This window comes from Garra rufa, chromosome 23 (assembly GCF_049309525.1).
Source record: "Garra rufa chromosome 23, GarRuf1.0, whole genome shotgun sequence".
Classification (NCBI taxonomy): Eukaryota; Metazoa; Chordata; class Actinopteri; order Cypriniformes; family Cyprinidae; genus Garra; species Garra rufa.
The window spans coordinates 35,323,295-35,343,654 of record NC_133383.1 but is presented as its reverse complement, the minus strand read 5'-3'; the positions used below and the strand labels follow the sequence as shown (position 1 = coordinate 35,343,654).

Here is a 20,360-nt window from a genome sequence, read left to right as displayed (position 1 = left end):
TGGTTATCGTCAGTCCCGGTATATCGCGAAACCCTAAATATATAGTATATGAGCCTTTCCCACTAAATCATGACTTCCAAAGTTGGTTTGAGCATATTATTTATTGTCTGTACAAAAACCACAAACAATATGGACACAGAAATCAGCACGTGCCATTCACTAAGTCACATGAGGTGATGGCAAAGATCAAATTCTACCATTTGTTAAACTCACGAGTCCACAAGAATCATTTCATCCAGCTACGGCCACAATCAGAGCTTCATTGAGGTATTGAGTTCAAGCTGTCCTTCAGTCTGCGCGTCATACTGGGCATCATTTTCAGGTGCTCGTCCACACAGCCGCTCACACAGCTGTCCATCAGCGCCCGCACTGCAGGCTCCTTCGCCCCGGAGTCAAACAGGTCCTTGGCTTTGTCATTACAGTTCATCGTACACCTCGTGAGGCGATCCTGTAGATGAATAAATGGATCTTTCAAACTGCACTATTCCACCTGGAAGATTAAAAGTGAGTGATTTTACAAAGGTGGACTCACCTGAAACTGCTCGAGTTCACTAGTGACCAGTCCTTGAGCTTTAGCCAGTGGTGTGTGGCAGCGGTCTATACACTGGTGCACCTGGTTCATGGAGTGGCCGGGTTTCTCACAACACTCCGCGCTGCAGCGGAACATACGCCCCTGACAGATTGAAAGAGTGTTTTATTAGCCATTACTGAATCAATTGATTAATAAGTGGTCAAAATTTTATTTTAGATTTTACAGTCAATACAGTAAATCAACAGAGAAAGGAAAACATCAAAAACTTTTTTCCTAATTCTTGTATAAATTTGAGTTACACTACCAGTCAAAAGTTTTTGAACAGTAAGATTTTTTGTTTTCTAAAGAAGTCTCTTCTGCTTACCAAGCCTGCATTTATTTGATCCAAAATACAGTGAAAGCAGTCATATTGTGTAATATTTTTACTATTTATAATAACTGCTTTCTATTTGAATATATTTTAAAATCAAAGCTACATTTTCAGCTTCATTACTCCAGTCTTCAGTGTCACATTATCCTTCAGAAATCATTGTAATATGCTTAATTGCAGCTTAAGAAACATTATTGTTATCAATATTTAAAACAGTTTATTTGTAACCATTCAAAAGCTTGGAGTCAGTATATATTTTTTATTTTTGGGGAAATAAATAATAGAAATTAATACTTTTATTTAGCAAGGATGCTTTAAGTTGATCAAAAGTGATGATAAAGACATTTATAATGTTACAAAGATTTGTATTTCAGACAAATGCTGTTCTTCTGAACTTTATATTCATCGAAGAAACCTGAAAAAAATCTACTGTTTTCAACATAATATATGTTTTTCTGAGCAGCAAATCAGAATATTAGAATGATTTCTGAAGGATCATGTGACACTGAAGACTGGAGTAATGATGCTACAAAATCAGCTTTAGAATCATAGGAATTAATTACATTTTAAAATATATTCACATAAAAAACAGTTATTCTAAATAGCAAAAAATACTTCAAAATTGTACAGTTTTTGCTGTATTTTGGATCAAACGATGCTTAATGAGCAGAGGAGGCTTTTTTCAAAAACATTAAAAAACCAGTTCAAAAACAAAAAAAAATATATAGATTTATTAAATTATTTTATTTACATAAAGGGATGTGCAAAAAAAGATATTTAAAAAATAATAAAAATGTAAATTAATTAAATAATTAATTGGATATTAATAATATTATATAGTTTGTATAAATTAACTACATCAATTATATTTATTAATATTGAAATTATTAAATTATGGTGATTTAAAAAATGATAGACTATAGTTAGAGTTTGGGGTCTGTTCAATTTTTGTTTTTAAAAGAAGTGTCTTACCTTCACCAAGACCAATCTTATTTAATCAAACAGTAATATTGTGAAATATTACAACTGAAAATAACTGTTTTCTATCTGGATATTTTAAAATGTAATTTATGTCTGTGTTGCAAAGCTACATTTTCATTACTTTCATTACTTCATTACAGCCACACGATCCTTCAGAAATAATTTTAATATGCTGATTTGCTCAAGAAAAATGTGTTTTGTGTACTTTTGTGAAAGCACTGCATTTATTCCAGGACTCTTTGATGAATAGAAAGTTCAAAAGAACAGCATTTATTTAGAATAGACTTTTTTGTATCAATGTACGTTTTTACTTTCACTTTTGGGCAATTTAATGCATCCTAGCTGAATAAAATTATTTCTGTAATATTGATTTATTTAATGAAAGCCTACTTTTTTACTTATATGGCATAAAAGAGACATGAAGTAATGCTGACACAGAAAGAGCAACAGTGTTCATATCTAGTAGGCTACTGAATAGAATCTAGATTAACGTTACTTCTGCTTTCAGTTTTTAGGAAGAAAGTGAAAAATGTAGCTTACCTGCATCTTACGAATGTAATCTTTCTCCAGACTCTGAACCATTTCCTCCACTGCATTCTGCATGCGAGCCTGCTGTGCTTCTGCCATTCCTGATCTCACATAAACTGCTTTTATTTTCAGTTACACAGATACTTCTTAAAGCAGCGACTCTAAAAAGCCATGAATCAAAACCAACGCGTTTTACTATCAAGACCTGTTAGTCATTACTCAAACGTTAAAATGCATAAACTTGAAATGAATAGAAAATCCTGCAAAATAATTCCTCAGTAAGGTCACCTCCTACTACACCTTAAGCATGCTACCAGTAATAACGCCACTTCCGCCGTGAAGTGCGTCTGCGTTCTATTTCCGGTTCCGTACTTCAGTCGAGGGACGAATCTGCCGCTGCTGGATTTCACGTACCTGTTTTATGTATTTTATTACCTTTACGCTTTATTTTAATTTCTCATCCTGACATTTGAACAGGTGAGATACTTTGTTTTGACTGCTGCGTAAACTTAAACGTGACATGCGTGACAACGTCTGTATGCGAGTCTGACGAAGTTTAACTGCAAACTTCTCAATTCATATGTTTGGCACTGGAGACTTTGCCCTCTCTGGCAACAGCAATTTTTACATCAATGCTATTAATGAAAGATGCATTTTTAGTACAGTTTATATTCTCAGAGTGTCTAAATTGTAAATTGCATTTCTTCATGCTTGCGTTCAAAAACAAACGGAGCACAAAGCGATTGAACCGAACGCGAGGTTCTCGAGACGCGTTTTTAAGGGGAGACCCTGCAGGCAAAAACGCTGTTTTTTCATGCACCTATCTGAGATTTTGGGTTTTTGGTTTTTCATGAAGTGTTTTTTTTTTTAGACTAGTGGAAAGAAAACATCCAAAAAACACAGTTAAGTGTTTCTTTTAAAGCCCTTTATTTGTGTCAATTGATTTCAATTACAATGCATATTTTTAAGGCTGTTTTCTCAAAATGAGTTTTTTCTTACACTGCGCCATAAATCTCCACTTCAGTAACACTTACACACGCCAAACTTAACATTTTTATTCCTGTGTATACCCTAAAGGTTTTTACAGATGGATTTGTTTATATATAATTTACTTGATTTTATATAACACTTTATTCCCCAAAATGGTAAAAAAAAAGTGTTTCCTGTCTGTTCTGTTTTTTTTTTTTTCTGAATTATGTCATGACGAAATGAGATGCACAAAATTCCCTCCGTAAAAACTTTTGACACAAAAATGAAACAAGAAACTTCATCCAGTGTTTAGATATTTGTACTGGAAATGTATGCAAATTAGTGCACATTTCATTAAATAATACATCATTTGCATATTTAAATCTAACAGTTTGGAAAACTTGTAAACACAGGTTGCTGCAAAGTGAGACAAAGAAGGGAGGGTTTCCTCCACTTTTATATCTCTTCCCTAGTCTTCAAGGTTACATCTCCTAACAGCCGGTAATTTTCCACACATAGTAAGGAAACAGAGAAACACATTCTACTATATCATACTCCCAAGACTCAAATCTTTATGTTTTGGGGCCCTGATACCTTTACCTTATGACCTCTTCAGGGCAGGTTTAGGTAAAGCAGAAACTCTCACAATGTTTCATAAGCATATATGACAAGTACAATGAATTTTTCTTCCACAGTAACTGTTAATTTTTTTTTTTTACCCTATTCACCTGCAGTGTCTCGCAGCTGCTGAAAGATGCAAATAAACGTATTGTTTTATATACGTGCAAATGTAGACCTCTAACTACTTTGTGTTTATGAGCTAAATCATAAAACGTATGCGGAAAAACTACAGTATATTGCAATATGTATCTATTTGAATGTTTTAATCCTCACCTAGGGTGCCACTGGATGACTTAAAATATTTTAAGGTGAGACTTTTTACCCTGAATGGGTAAAAAAAAAGTAACTAATAGTTATCGCCTTACTTAAAGAGTTGATTGATTACTTTGATATATATATATATTTTTTTTACATATTAGAGTGAAATGTTTTTCCTGAGGGGATTTTTGGTATCTCATTTCTTCATGACGTAATTCAGAAAAACTTACAACAGACAGGAAACACTATATTTTTTACCTTTTTTTGCGGAATAAAATGTTGTATGAAACGAAGCAAATTATATATGAACAAATCCCTCTGTAAAAACTTTCAGGATATAGACAGGAATAAAAAAGCAGTTTAGTGACTGTAAGTGTTACTGAAGTGGAGATTTATGCCTCAGTGTTGAACAAAAAAACTAATTTTGAGAAAACACAGGGTGACCGCTTCTTAAATTCAGATTCAGTGGGTCTTAAAGGAACACTCCACTTTTTTTGGAAATAGGCTCATTCTCCAACTCCCCCCGAGTTAATAAGTTGATTTTTACCATTTTGAAATCCATTCAGCCGTTCTCCTGTTCTGGCGATATCACTTTTCTAAGCTATGCTATGCTAAAAGTTTTTTTTTTAAATTATTATTATCAATGAGTACAATTCAAATACAAACTTTAGCGGCATATTTCAAAACATAACACATATTGCTAGTGTTGATACATCAAATTGGAAAAAAAAAAAAAAAGACAATGAAACAAAGAGAAGAAGGGTGAGGGTCTCATTCTAACAGCAAAAATGAGTACAAATTATCTGGGAGATTCTGGGCGTTTTTGTCCGTCATATATTCCAGAGACTTCGCAATTATCTTCAGGTCATTCTTCCATCTGCTAAAGTGGGGTTTAGCCTTTATTTAAATACTTACATCGATGAATAAAGTGTTTACACAAAATAATTAGGTTATTTATCAAAAAGTCTAGGTTCTTATCTTCCACCAAAACTCCAGCTTTAATTGAAACCACAGTCAAAGGGTATATTGGTATATGTTTGGAATGAAGCCAGTTCTGAAATTCAAGCCAAAAATGATGCACAGGTTCACAATAGAAAAACAAATGTTCTACTGTTTCAATGTCTTTCTCACAGAACCCACATGAATTGTTTTCCCAATTAAATCTTTCATGCAAAAGGTTATTAGATGGATAAATGTCATTTAAAATTTGAAATGTCACTTCTTTGGCCTTAGGAAGAACCGGATATATTAAGTATCTCTTCCTTATTTTCTTTGCCTCTTCTTCACTAAATTCTTGCAAAACATGTTTCCTTTTCAATTGACTGGGAGCTATGCTAAAAGTGATATTGTCAGAACAGGAGAACGGCTGGATGGATTTCAAAACGGTAAAACTCAACTTATTAACTCGGGGGGAGTTGGAGAATGAGCCTATTTCCTTTAAATATTTTTGGTCACATTAACACTAATATATCTTCAGTCTGACGGACCTAATTACTGTTTACAGTTATTAGACAGAACAAAGATTCCCCCAAACATTTCTTTAAATTCATAAATGTATTTAAAACATTACTCGTTAAACATTATTTATATTTTATTTATCACACTTGTAATTTTGCAGTGTAAATTATTTTTTCTGCCTGGTAACAGCCCTATAGAATTTATTGTTGAATTGTAATAACTTGAAATGAAAGGTGAGGCATACATTTAAAAAGTAAAAAATAAAGTATAGGCCTTTATAAAGATAAATAAAAAATATGCTGATTTAAATGTCAAAGTTGAAAATATTGCTTATAAATTTTTTTTTGGTGTGGAATATTGTCTGCTGCTATGAAACGTTCACTATATAGTGAAGTAATAAATATCATTCATTTAATCATAAATATAGTTGTTTTTTTACATTAAACACATTGAATATTACATATTCTGTATGTATGTAATATAATGTGTTTCCATTTCAAGGTTAGGTCGTAAATTTCTTATAAGGTGGTATTAAAAAGGTCTTAAAGTCTTACATTTCACTTGTTCATATCTGTAGAAACTCTAAAACAGCCTTTAAAAATCTGCATTGTAATTGAAATCTATTGACACAAATAGCTAAAGTACTATAAAATAAACACTTAACAGTTTTGTTTATGTTTTTTCCCAGTAGTCTCAAAAGGTCATGTTGGACAAATGACCTTCGAGTCAAAAAGCTTTTTTATTAATACTCAAAACCAAATACATACAGTAACAAATAACAACATAAACAACATATGACGTAGTTATGTCATAATGCAAAATAATTGCAGAATCGTTTTTAAAACCATTTTTAGGGGAAAAAAAACCCATTTCGCAGTAATGAGTCGTATTCATGTTTTTTTTTCTTAGCTCTATCATATGATCAAATAATAAAATATGAAACTGGTAGCAAGCTGCATGATTTGTCTTGTAAAGCAGAATCTAGTTAGACAGTGAACACTGAACAGCCACCGTCCAAAGTACATTTTATATATAAAAAATCTCATATATTACCTATTTTCTTACATTTTTTTTTTTTTCAGATGTTATTACTGTGAAACACTGAGTCCCTAGAATGGCTCTGAGACACTTGTCGGTGAAGGCTTTCCTCTTCTTTGGGCTTTGTCAAGTTGGACGCAGGGGTTTTGCCTCTGCACCTGAAGTCCGAGAGGCCCCAAAGAAAATTGGTATGGAAAAGTTTACATGAATCATTTGTTGTGTAAGAATTTAGAGTAAATGCAAGGCATTTCTTCCTGTAAAGCCTGATATATAAAATAGTAGTAGGAAAAATAGATTTCTTTTTAAACAATTGAACAGTTTATTGAAACATTACATAAAATAGAAAAGAAAAGAAAAAAAGTTTGCATATGTGTTTCATGTGGAGTATCTTATTTTGTACATTTTGGCTCATATAGTATGATATAGTGATATATATATATTTTTTTTTAGAAGAGAAGATTTTTAATGTTTTTTAAGAATAAGTTCAGATTTAAGAAACAGGTTTTTTACCAAAGCTCTGCTCATTCTGCTCATTTAGAGGCCTTAGAAATTCATGTATCAAATATTATGTACATTAATGGACATGTTTGGTGGGATCTGATGGTCTTAATGTCTTTTTCTTCCTCAGCAATAATTGGCGGTGGTATTGGAGGCACGGCAGCAGCGTTTTTCTTGAGACAAGAGTTTGGACCGGCTGTGAAGATCGAAGTGTTTGAGGCTGGGACTGTCGGAGGCCGTCTGGCCACTGAAAACATTGGAGGATATGAGTATGAGACAGGAGGATCCATTATTCACCCCCTCAATCTGCACATGAAGCACTTTCTGGAGAGACTCGGTTAGTATCTACTTCCCTCTCAAGCTTTCCTTATGATGTTCTTCTCTAAAAATGCAGAACTGGATAGTTTCAGTTTAACCTTGCATATGTTATATTCTTCAATCAGGTATGTCTCCTCGTGCTGATGTATCTTCTAAACTGGCGATATTTGACGGGAAAGAGCTGACCTTTGAAGAGAGCGACTGGTTCATAGTGAACTTCATTCGGATGCTGTGGAAATATGGATTCAACTTCGTTCGAATGCATATGTGGGTGGAGGGCGTACTGGACAAGTTCATGAGGTTTGTCTTTGGGTTGCCATTATTTTCTTTTAGTGGTGGATAGAATGAATAAAACATTTTATTGTTATCTCTGTAGGATTTATCAGTACCAGCAGTTTGGCTACTCATTCTCCAGTGTGGAGAAGCTTCTTCATGCTATGGGTGGAGATAGTTTCCTCACGCTGGTCAATCAGACGCTGGAGGAGGCCATGCTTGCTGAGGGCTTCTCTCAGGTCTTTCTCAATGAGATCGTAACACCCATCACAAGAGTCAACTATGGCCAAACTGTCAGAGTCAATGGATTTGTGGGTATGCCTGTATTGCATATAATAACCTTTCACCATTAATAACAAGTAGTTTAGTGACATGACACATTTTTGGGTCTAAATCTGTTGTTTAAAAAAAAAAAACATTTCAAATTATATTTACAGATACAATGACTTATATAGTGTCAGTAGGAAATATCAGTTTACTTTTCTCAACATTAATTTTGCCATTAATTGTAATCCAGTGAGATGTTTGTTTGCACAAGGATTCTGACAACAGCCAGTGCTCCACACAGAGATCTGATCTCATCATCATCCAGTCTGCCTGAAATGACATGAAGAAACAGAACAAACTGAGACAGGCTTAATCCAGAGGAACTGTGGCAACGTCTCTAAGTTGATTCAAGAGACCTACTTGCAAAGCTACCTGAAAAACTACAGTGAGGGAAAAAATTATTTGATCCCCTTCTGATTTTGTACATTTGCCCACTGACTAAGAAATGATCAGTCTATCATTTTAATGGTAGGTTTATTTGAACAGTGAGAGTCAGAATAACAACAAAAAAATCTTGCATTTTCAAAAATTGATTTGCATTATAATGAGTGAAATAAGTATTTGACCCCTTCGCAAAACATGACTAAGTACTTGGTGGCAAAACCCTTGTTAGCACTCACAGAGGTCGGACGTTTCTTGTAGTTGGCCACCAGGTTTGCACAAATCTCAGGAGGGCTTTTGTCCCACTCCTCTTTGCAGATCCTCTCCAAGTCATTAAGGTTTCGAGGCTGATGTTTGGCAACTCGAACCTTCAGCTCCCTCCACAGATTTTCTATGAGATTAAGGTCTGGAGACTGGCTAGGCCACTCCAGGACCTTAATGTGCTTCTTCTTGAGCCATTCCTTTGTTGTCATGGCTGTGTGTTTTGGGTCATTGTCATGCTGGAATACCCATTCAAGACCCATTACAATGCCCTGGATGAGGGAAGCAGTTTCTCACCTAAGATTTGATGATACATGGTCCTGTCCATTGACCCTTCAATGCGTTGCAATTGTCCTGTCCCCTTAGCAGAAAAAAACACCCCCAAAGCATTATGTTTCCACCTCCATGTTTGACGGTGGGGATGGTGTTCTTGGGGTCAAAGGCAGCATTCCTCCTCCTCCAAACACGGCGAGTTGAGTTGATGCCAAAGAGCTCGATTTTGGTCTCATCTGACCACAACACTTTCACCAAGTTCTTCTCTGAATCATTCAGATGTTCACTGGCAAACTTCAGACAGGCCTTTACATGTTGTACCTAACACACTCCCTTTAAGAGAGCGCTCCTAATCTCAGCTCGTGACCTGTATAAAAGTCACCTGGGAACCAGAAATCTTGCTGATTGATAGGTGATCAAATACTTATTTCACTCATTAAAATGCAAATCTATTTATAACTTTTTTTTAAACTTTTTTTTTGTTATTCTGTCTCTCACTGTTCAAATAAACCTGCCATTGAAATTATAGACTGATCATTTCTTTGTCAGTTGGCAAACGTACAAAATCAGCAAGGGATCAAATTATTTTTTCCCTCACTGCTTCCGCAAGTGCACCTAGGGCAAAAACTGCTTTAAATGTACAGGATGGTCACACTAAATATTGATTTAATTTAGTTAATAGAAGTTAAATGATAAAGAAAATCTATTTATCCATTTTATTTTTGAGAGCATCCTCATTTTACAGAATTTTTACACAAGTGCCTACTGTCGCTTTGCAGGTAGGTTTCTTGAAGCATCTTGGAGACGTTGCCTCAGTTCTTCACATAATGCCAACAGATTATACCAATAGAGCTACCAATCTCTATGTGAAAATAACATTATGATGCTGCCATCTTTATAGAATAATTTTTAACCCTCTGTAATTAGTCTCCAGTAAATATTCATCCATGACAGTTAATATTTTGGCTTTCATCACTATACAAGTTGACAAAGAATGACCCCATAGAGAACCTTTGCTATAACAATTTAACAGATGATTTTGTAGTTGATGTTTGATGGTTTTGCTTCACTACTTCCTGCCTAATGTAAAATGGCCCTCCAGCTAATTCTGTTGTGGATCACTGATTTATTAGATACTGAAGTGTGAATATTCTGTTTGTAGGAGCTGTTGCACTAGCAGGAGCTGAGTCAGGACTGTGGGCAGTGGAGGGAGGGAATAAGCTGGTTTGTTCCGGGCTTCTGTACCACAGCAAAGCTGAACTTGTTCCAGCTCGTGTGACTACCATCACCATGAAGACAAGACCATCCAAAACTGGTACAGTCAACTTTAAACATTATAGTAAACATTTTTGTTTAGTTCACAAGTTTGGGGTCAGTAAGTTGGTTTCCTGCCAACCCCAAACACTCTTGTCATATATATATATATATATATTTTTGTCCTTTCAGGTTCCCCTGCAAGTTTTTATGAAGTGAACTACGTCGGCGAGTCTGGTGCCGCCCATTCCTTGTACGACATAGTTGTAGTTGCCACACCTCTCCACCAGGGGATGTCTGACATCAACTTCTCAGGCTTTTCTCCACCCATTCCGTCTCACTTCCCTGGCCGCTACCACCAAACAGTGGCCACGCTGGTCCACGGTCTGCTCAATGTGTCCTATCTGGGCACCACAGAGAAGCCAGAAGACTTCTTTGTTTCTGACGTCCTCACATTGGACAACAAAGACTCCGAGATCCACAGCCTGAGCTCTCTGAACCCGGTGAAAATTCCCAAGGGTTACTCCCCCAGCCCTGCCAGCCAACGCAAAGTATGGAAGATCTTCTCCTCTCAGCCACTTTCTGAGAAGAATCTGCAGCAAATCTTCCTTTCCTGGGACTCGGTGTCAGAGAAGCGCTGGCTCGCGTATCCCTCCTACAGTCCGCCACACCGCAGGACACCTCCCTTCATTCTCCATGATCGGCTGTACTACCTCAACGCCGTGGAGTGGGCGGCCAGTGCCATGGAGATGAGTGCCATTTCCGCCCGTAATCTGGCCCTGCTCGCCCATCACCGCTGGTACGAGCAGACGGCCAAAATCAACCAGGAGGACCTGCACACCAGACTCAAAGGTGAACTTTGACAGAGGAACACTGCGGTTCATCTGAACTACTTTGGGTTTGTAAACAATTAAATCTTGTAAGGAGATGAGAGATTGGATTTTTGAAAGGCAGACCTGGGCTGTATATTTTTATAATGATTCTGTAGGTTATTACCAGGTTATTACAATTAAGCATACTTAAAATTATCATTGCTGAAATTAAAAATGAGAACTACTTTTTTTATTGTAAATCAGGGAAAAAATCTGGTGAAAATTGTTTGATGTATTATAACCTTAAAAATCGTTTTCATTAATTGAAGTAAAGCTGGAATTAAGTAAAATATAAATGTTAGACGATAAATGATGATAAAGACATTTATAATGTTACAAAAGATTTCTATTTCCGATAAATGCTGTTCTTATGAACTTTTTTCATCTAAGAAACCTAAAAAAAATCTGCTTAGCTGTTTTCAACATAATGTTTGTTGAACAGCAAATCAGAATATTAGAATGATTTCTGAAGGATCATGTGACTCTGAAGTAATGATGCTGAAAATTCAGCTTTGAAATAACAGGAATAAAATTACATTTTAAAATATATTCACATGGAAAGCAGTTGGTTTAAATAGTAAAAATATTTCACAATAGTTTTTGCTGTACTTTGAATCAAAAAAATGCAGGCTTGATAAGCAGAAGAGGCTTCTTTAAAAGCTAAATAGACATAAAAATACACGCACAAAAAAATGACTGAAATGAAAAGTGAAAACGCAATCGTTTAATATTATAATAGATTATAATAATAAGATAACACTTTATCAAATGATTATACAGGGTGGGCCATTTATATGGATAAACCTTAATAAAATGGGAATGGTTGGTGATATTAATGGCCTGTTTGTCGCACATTAGTATACTATTCAAGATACTAATGTGCCACAAACAGGACATTATTATCACCAACCATTCCTATTATTACTAATCAAAAATTACGTTTTGATATATTTACGGTAGGAAATATCTGCATGGAACATGATCTTAATATTCGAAAGATTTTTTGCATAAAAGAAGTATCGATAATTTTGACCCAAACTATGTATTTTTGGCTATTGCTACAAATGATACCTGTGCTACTTAAAACTGGTTTTGTAGTCCAGGGTCACATTTTTTTGTGTACAGTCCGTCTGCATTAATCTTTGTGGGGGAATCTCTTGAAACCTGTCAAGATTGTATACCGCAACATCATTATTAAGCACCTTTTACATTCTCAGTACTGTCTGAATGTTTGCATAAGGACTTTTTTAGTTTTCTCAGTGATGATTTTCATTATATCTTTTACCATTAAACAGAGAGACTGTAATAAAATAACTTGAACTACAAAGTGCATAAATTAAAGACTACAACAAATACAACCACTCATAATGATAATTTTTTGCATTGTTTTGTATTATGACCCAGACACCTTCTAGACAGGGTTCATGAGATTCACTCTTATATCATTCAGGTACATTTTAAGAAGTGCAACCCTAGATGTGCTGCAAAATTTCACAGTAATAGTGAATGTTTATGTGATTGATTGTGGATATACACTCCATCATTTAAGACACTGGATGTTGGAGAGCTGTGATTAGTATTATACACAGTGCTCTATCTCTTTTTCTCAATGAAATAGATTATTGAGATAGACCACTTCTGCTATCTGTGAGGTTTCTATAGATACTGTATTTACCGTGTTTAATTCTAGTTAAATTAGTCTGGTTCACCTGTTCAGTCCTCTAACTTTAATTCAGCCTCAATGATCTGTAACTTTCATGCATGTGCTAAGAAACTCCTTAGAATTCTTATTTTGTTCTTCTTGCAAATGTACATTTAGTATAATGTTAATTATTCTTGGTGCCTTAAAGTGTCTTTAGTTTTACTTTACAGCTGACAGGTTTTTTATGAATATATATATATATATTGATGACACATTCTCCTCCTAAATTCTTATAAAAAAGGTATAAATAAATAAAAAGGAACAAACTAAAAGTAAAGCCTAAAGTAATTAAATATCATGGTGGTGTTTGTTGTACTGCCATGAGTTTATGGTGGTTTTAAAATAAAAAACAATTGCATGATATTAATGAAAATTGAATAATGATTACAGTAGAAAATAATGGAACAGAAGTATTTCCCTCAGAAGTATTTTTTTCCCAGTTGCACAATCACAGTCCTGGGCACACTAGCAAGTATTAATACCACTGGCACATAGACTTAACACTGTATGTTTCTAGCTTTCTGACTTTATTTTTCATGCAAATGAGCCTTTCTGATCAATGATTTGCTTGTAAGATTCCATTCTGTTTACATGTTTTTTTCTTTTGACAAGGATGAACAGTGTTAAGAAATTAAAGAAGAGCAGGACTTAGGAATGAGAATTTTGTTGATTCATATTCACAAGCTGTTTACAATTACAATAAAATTGAATGTATTTTAATATGAATTTAAATGTCTTTGTGTATCAATAACTGTGTATAAATATAAATAATTCTGTCTTGCATACTCGCCTGTTCATGGCGCCCCTCTGGGCTTTAGATAATTGAGGGTCACATAGTGTGATACAAATAAACAATAGCATTTTCATTGGGTCATATTCAACTTTAGCACATATATGGGCCAAATATACAGTTAAGGTCAAAAGTTTACATGCACCTTGCAGAATCTGCAAAACGTTAATTGATTTACCAGAATAAGAGGGATCGTACAAATAGCATGTTATTTTATTTATTTAGTACTGACTTGAATTAGATATTTCACATAAAACATGTTTACGTAAAGTTCACAAGAGGAAATAATAGTTGAATTTATAAAAATGACCCCATTCAAAAGTTTACACCCCCTCGATTATTAATACTGTTACCTGAATGATTCACATCAGTTTTTTTTTTTTTGTTTTTTTTGTTTGTTTAGTGATAGTTGTTCATGAGCAGCCTTGTTTGTCCTGAACAGTTAAACTGGCTGCTGTTCTTCAGAAAAATCCTTCAGGTCCCACAATTTTTTTTTTCAGCATTTCTGTATATTTGAACCCTTTCCAACAATGACTGTATGATTTTGAGATCCATCTTTTCACACTGACAACAACTGAAGGACTCATATGCAACTATCACAGGAGGTTCAAACACTCACTGATGCTTCAGAAAAAAAAAATATATATAACACTATGCATTAAGAACTTTAAAACTTTTTGAATTTGAGGATCAGAGTAAATGTAACTTATTTTGTCTTCTGGGAAACATGTAAGTAGCTTCTAGAGGGCAGTAGTAAATATGATATTTAGGCAAAATAATAAAAATGTCTTGATTCTGTTTAAAAGTTTTCACCCCCTTTCTCTTTATGCATTGTTCTTCCTTCTGGAGCATCAGTGAGCGTTTGAACCTTTTGCATTTGAGTCCCTCAGTGTGAAAAGATGGATCTCAAAATCATACAGTCATTGTTGGAAAGGGTTCAAATACACAAAAATGCTAAAAAACAAAGAATTTGTGGGACCTGAAGGATTTTTCTGAAGAAGAGCAGGCAGTTTAACTGTTCAGGATGAACAAGGGACTCATGAACAGCTATCACTAAACAAACAAACTCAATAACAGTAGGTCTTCTTTGTTGTGACGAATGGCATCTTACTATTTGACAACTCATCCTTAAACCAAATGCAGTAATAAATCAGCTGTGTTTTTGGCTTCTAGGAAGTCTCCACACAATGACAAGAACAGGAGAATTCCAACACAGTAGTTGGTTTCCCATGGTACTTGTGGTCCACAAAGTACTCAAGCAGGCAGGCAGTGTCCCTGAAGGAAAAAGAGATTTTGTGTGATGTGTCAAAAGTTTACAGCAAAGCTGTGGAATGGGCATCCTAGGACTTTTCATGTCAGGAACCTCTCTGAGGCCTCAGGTTTTGAAGTCGTAGTTTATTTATGGCAGCCTCTACTGGGATTTCTAGAGTGGCCTTCACAGCATCTCTGGACCCAAGGTAGCTGAGAAGAAAAGGAGCTATGTGGTCATGATGCATCTGAAACCTCCAATGCATCCATGACAGATTTCTAAGACCTGAATGCCAGTGGCGAGGATGGAGGGTGGCAGGGAGGATGGGGTGCCATCAGTGTCCTGGACTCCTGGTCCACCTTACCTTGCTCCCCCTGAGCTCTGGTGGATTTGGGTGGAGATAAACGAGCAAAAAAAAGAAGCAAACCTCCAAAACCTCTTCTTTTCTGACACGTCTTTGAATTTTATCATCCTCTCTCCTGCCCACCTTTCTCACCAACACCCACAGGCGTCTCGTCAGGACGAGGATAGAGCTCCGCCGTGTGGTCGTTGGCCGTTTTAGCCAAGAATATACTATGCGTTACTCGTCGTAACTGCATCTTTACAAGTAAGAAATACAATTAGAGAGCTCTACAAATTAATTTTTACTAGTTACAATTAGAGAGTTTTCTAAATCAATTTTTAATAATTCCAATTAAAGAGAACTAAATTAGAGAGCTCTTTAATTCAGTTGCAGAGCTCTGCAATTAAACATCTTTAATGTGTTTTTTTTTACTAGTAAAAATTTAATTACAGAGCTCTGTAATTGCATTTTTGCTAGTAATAATTAAATTAGAGAGCTCTCTAATTGGAATTGTTAGTAGTAAAAACTGAATTAGAGTGCTCTAATAGGGGTTATGCGCAACCGGCTTCCGTTTTCTGCTAAACAGGTCTCGTTGCTTCCGGTTCACGCGTTTTGCATATGCCTTTTTAAATATGAACATGATTTACTCAAGATTCCTTCAAAGTAGACACTAAAAATGATCATAACCAATGTCCATCACATATGTGGATTGATATATAAAAGTTTTTAATTTTTATTCTTTTCACTAACATTTATATATAAATATCGAATGAAACGTCCACATTAAACAGCTGGCTTGTTTAACTGATTACCTTAAAAGTCCGTCGATATCGCCATTATTTATTACGGCTATTGACACGTTCTCCGACAAGCGGAAGCAATGAGACCTGTTTTCCGGGGTTGGTTCGACATATACCCTATTGTAATTGTTATTAGTAAGAATTCAATTGTAGAGCTCTCTAATTGTAATTCTTACAAGTAATAATTAAATTGTAGAGCTCTGTAATTTAAATTGAATGGAAGTCAATGGAGACATATGACTAGTAAAAATTAATTAGTAGAGTTCTCTAATTGCAATTGTTACTAGTAAGAATTTAATTAGAGAGCTCTTTAATTGGCATTGTTACTAGTAAAAATCTAATTATAGAGCTCTCTAATTGAATTGTTACTGGCAAAAATGCAATTACGAAGGCGTCTCCAGGACGCTGCGCTCCATTTGACTAGTAAGCATATCTTCAAATAGTTGCGATGATGGCTTTTGTTATGCACATTTAAAGGTTGTATCAGCGATTTCTAGCCTGAAACATAAAGTGTCAAATTCAGCTGACCTTTCATCACGATCCGCTCGCTGCCTGCCCCATAAATTGTCTGTGAAAAAACCGCGTCTCTCTGGTCAGCCTAGGGTCCGAGATATGCCAAAAAAACAATCGGCACTACTTTCCACACATAAACAAACAGTGTTCCAACCAATCAGCGTCAGGGGTTTGGTGTTGTGGACTTTCGCTCCGCCTCCCTCACACCCCAGCACCAGTAGGAAAGTCCACAACACCAAACCCCTGACGCTGATTGGCTGGAATACTGTTTGTTTATGTGTGGAAAGGTTGGTAGTGCCGATTGTTTTTTTGGCATATCTCGGACCCTAGGCTGACCAGAGAGACGCGTTTTTTTCACAGACAATTTGTGGGGCAGGCAGCGAGCGGATCGTGACCTCCAGGGCCGTATACAGATTTCCTAAAAGAATTTGCAGATTTCCTTTCTGACCTATTGGTTAATTTTGATAAAGCATTAATTGTTGGAGATTTTAACATCCATGTTGATAATACAAATGATGCGTTAGGACTTGCGTTTACTGACCTGTTAAACTCTTTTGGAGTCAAACAAAATGTCACTGGGCCCACTCATCGTTTTAATCATACACTAGATCTAATTATATCGCACGGACTTGATCTTATAGATATCGTACCTCAAAGCGATGATCATGCACATTTCCTCGTATCGTGCATGCTGCGTATCACTGATGTTAACTATATAGCTCCGCGCTATCGTCTGGGCAGAACTATTGTTCCTGCTACCAAAGATAGGTTCACAAATAACCTGCCTGATTTATCTCAACTGCTCTGTGCACCCATAAATAAACATGAACTAGACAAAATGACTAGTAACATAGGCACTATCTTCTCTAATACATTAGAAGCTGTCGCCCCAATCAAGCTAAAAAAGGTTAGAGAAAAACGTACTGTGCCATGGTACAACAGTAATACCCATTCTCTCAAAAAAGAAACTCGTAATCTTGAGCGTAAATGGAGAAAAACTAACTTAGAAGTTTTTAAAATTGCATGGAAAAACAGTATGTCCAGCTATAGACGGGCTTTAAAATCTGCTAGAGCCGAGTATATCCACCAACTCATAGAAAAAAACCAAAACAATCCAAGGTTTTTATTTAGCACAGTGGCTAGATTAACAAATAACCAAACACCTCCTGACCTGAATATTCCTGCACAGTTTAATAGTAATGTCTTTATGAATGTCTTTACTGATAAAATAGACAACATTAGAAATACAATAACTAATATAGATACTACAGCAACTGATACTTCAACATTAGTCATTACACCCGAAGAAAAACTGCAGTGCTTTACAACTATAGAACAGAAAGAATTAAATAAACTTATCACCACATCTAAACCAACAACATGCCTATTAGATCCTGTACCCACTAAATTACTAAAAGAGTTGTTACCTGTAGCAGAAGTACCGCTTCTTAATATTGTTAACTCATCGTTATCTTTAGGCCATGTCCCAAAACCATTCAAACTAGCGGTTATTAAACCTCTTATTAAGAAACCACAGCTAGACCCTAGTGAACTGGCAAATTACAGACCCATTTCTAATCTTCCATTTATGTCTAAAATTCTAGAAAAAGTTGTGTCCGCTCAATTGTGCTCCTTCTTGCAAAATAATAATATCTTTGAAGAATTTCAGGTTTCAGGCCCCACCATAGCACAGAAACTGCACTTGTAAAAATCACAAATGGCTTGCTACTTGCGTCAGATCAAGGCTGCGTCTCATTGCTAGTTTTACCTGATCTTAGTGCTGCATTCGACACTATAGATCATGACATACTCATAGATCGATTACAAAACTATACAGGTATTCAAGGGCAGGCTTTAAGATGGTTTAGATCATACCTGTCCGATCGCTACCACTTTGTTTATTTAAACTGGGAGTCATCGCAGCTATCACCAGTAAAGTATGGAGTGCCACAAGGATCTGTCCTAGGTCCTCTACTATTTTCAATTTACATGTTACCCCTCGGTAATATTATTAGGAAATATGGGATTAGTTTCCATTGTTATGCTGATGATACTCAACTATATATTTCAACAAGACCAGATGAAACTTCTAACTTAGCAAAGTTAACAGAGTGTGTTAAAAATGTGAAAGACTGGATGACCAATAATTTTCTACTGTTAAATTCAGAGAAGACTGAGATATTACTTATTGGACCAAAAAACAGTACACAGAATCTCTTAAACTGCAATTCGCAACTGCGGATGTACTGTTATTTCCTCTACAGTCAAAAATCTGGGTGTTATATTAGACAGCAACCTGTCTTTTGAAAATCATATTTCCTATGTTACTAAAACAGCATTCTTTCATCTTAGAAACATTGCTAAGCTACGGAACATGTTACCTGTTTCTGATGCAGAAAAGTTAGTTCATGCATTCATGACGTCTAGACTGGACTATTGTAATGCACTACTAGGTGGTTGTCCGGCTTCTTCAATTAACAAGCTACAGGTAGTCCAAAATGCAGCTGCTAGAGTCCTTACCAGATCAAGAAAATATGATCATATTACCCCAATTTTACAGTCTCTACACTGGCTACCTATTAGGTTCCGTATCACTTACAAAATATTACTTCTTACCTATAAGGCCCTTAATGGTTTAGCTCCAGCATAACTAACTAGTCTCCTACCGCGCTACAATCCCTCACGCTCCCTAAGGTCGCAAAACTCTGGACTTTTAGTAGTACCTAGGATAGCAAAGTCCACTAAAGGAGGGAGAGCCTTTTCTCATTTGGCTCCCAAACTCTGGAATAGCTTTCCTGATAACGTTAGGGGTTCAGACACACTCTCTATGTTTAAATCTAGATTAAAGACTCATCTCTTTAGCCAAGCATTCACATAATGTATCTCATAACCTTGTACTTCAGTTACATCTGATCAAATGCACATTAATATTCTTCAGCTTGGGCTAAACACATCATTTTTGTTTGGTTGGAAGTTGGAACAGCAGCTATGCTAATTATTTCTCTATTTGTTTCTCTGTTTCTGCCACGGGATTTACACAAGATTCAGTCTGGATTCAGAAGAAGAGATGATGCCAACCCCTCAGAGGACCGCAGATGATGCCAGCCTTGAAACAACATACAGCACTACACAATTTTCCTACAAGTTTGATTACAGCACATAATCATTGCAATTAGTGTTCATCATCTGTTTGATTACACAGTTACTGATTTTAACATTTATATCATATGTACATCGACTCAACATACAGTATTCACCACTAATAAGCTACTAAATATATTGTAGTAGCCTAAACTTTTGTACAGCTGCTTTGCAACGATTTGTATTGTGAAAAGCGCTATACAAATAAACTTGAATTGAATTGAATTGAATTAAATGGCACACTCACTTCGCTTTCTCTCCACATATTGTGGCTGTTCAGTAATCAACACGATAAATCGTTATCAACTGAAACACTAGCGCTTACTATAGTCATGGGTCACGTGGTCACACTAAAACTGTAATGACGCATGTGTAATAAAATCAATTTCAGCATATACGTCTTTGTATAGTTGAAAATGTATAATTTATTTTTAGTAAAAAGCCTACATTATATAAACTGTTCATGGTGCCTGTCTATTTGACGTAATTCTTGCAAAGGTTTTTACTCAGCTTGATTTACTAATATGCCACACAACTTTATATTTTACAGACTAGATCAAATTAAAGTATTCAGGTTTAAACAAATTTAATTCTGTCTACAGTATATGTA

At 35.6% G+C, this 20,360-nt stretch overlaps 2 protein-coding genes across 3 annotated transcripts; one reads left to right on the top strand and one right to left on the bottom strand.

Annotated features, from left to right (window-relative positions):
- Nucleotides 1-82: 82 nt before the first annotated feature.
- Nucleotides 83-2,717, bottom strand: fam136a (family with sequence similarity 136 member A). Its single transcript, XM_073830125.1, has 3 exons — nt 2,424-2,717; nt 533-673; nt 83-448 (listed from the first exon to the last, which is right to left on the bottom strand). The coding sequence occupies exons 1-3, from the start codon at nt 2,508-2,510 to the stop codon at nt 260-262; spliced, it is 417 nt and encodes a 138-aa protein (XP_073686226.1). The 5' UTR covers nt 2,511-2,717; the 3' UTR covers nt 83-259.
- Nucleotides 2,718-2,779: 62 nt separating this feature from the next.
- pcyox1 (prenylcysteine oxidase 1) lies at nt 2,780-20,003 on the top strand. Of its 2 annotated transcripts, XM_073829437.1 has the most exons (8): nt 2,780-2,888; nt 6,800-6,943; nt 7,384-7,590; nt 7,697-7,871; nt 7,948-8,159; nt 10,249-10,401; nt 10,533-11,192; nt 19,652-20,003. In XM_073829437.1, the coding sequence occupies exons 2-8, from the start codon at nt 6,832-6,834 to the stop codon at nt 19,678-19,680; spliced, it is 1,548 nt and encodes a 515-aa protein (XP_073685538.1). In that variant the 5' UTR covers nt 2,780-2,888; nt 6,800-6,831; the 3' UTR covers nt 19,681-20,003. The 2 variants fall into 2 exon arrangements, with proteins under 2 accessions (XP_073685538.1, XP_073685539.1); XM_073829438.1 differs by lacking the exon at nt 19,652-20,003 and having other exon boundaries at nt 10,533-13,640.
- Nucleotides 20,004-20,360: the final 357 nt, after the last annotated feature.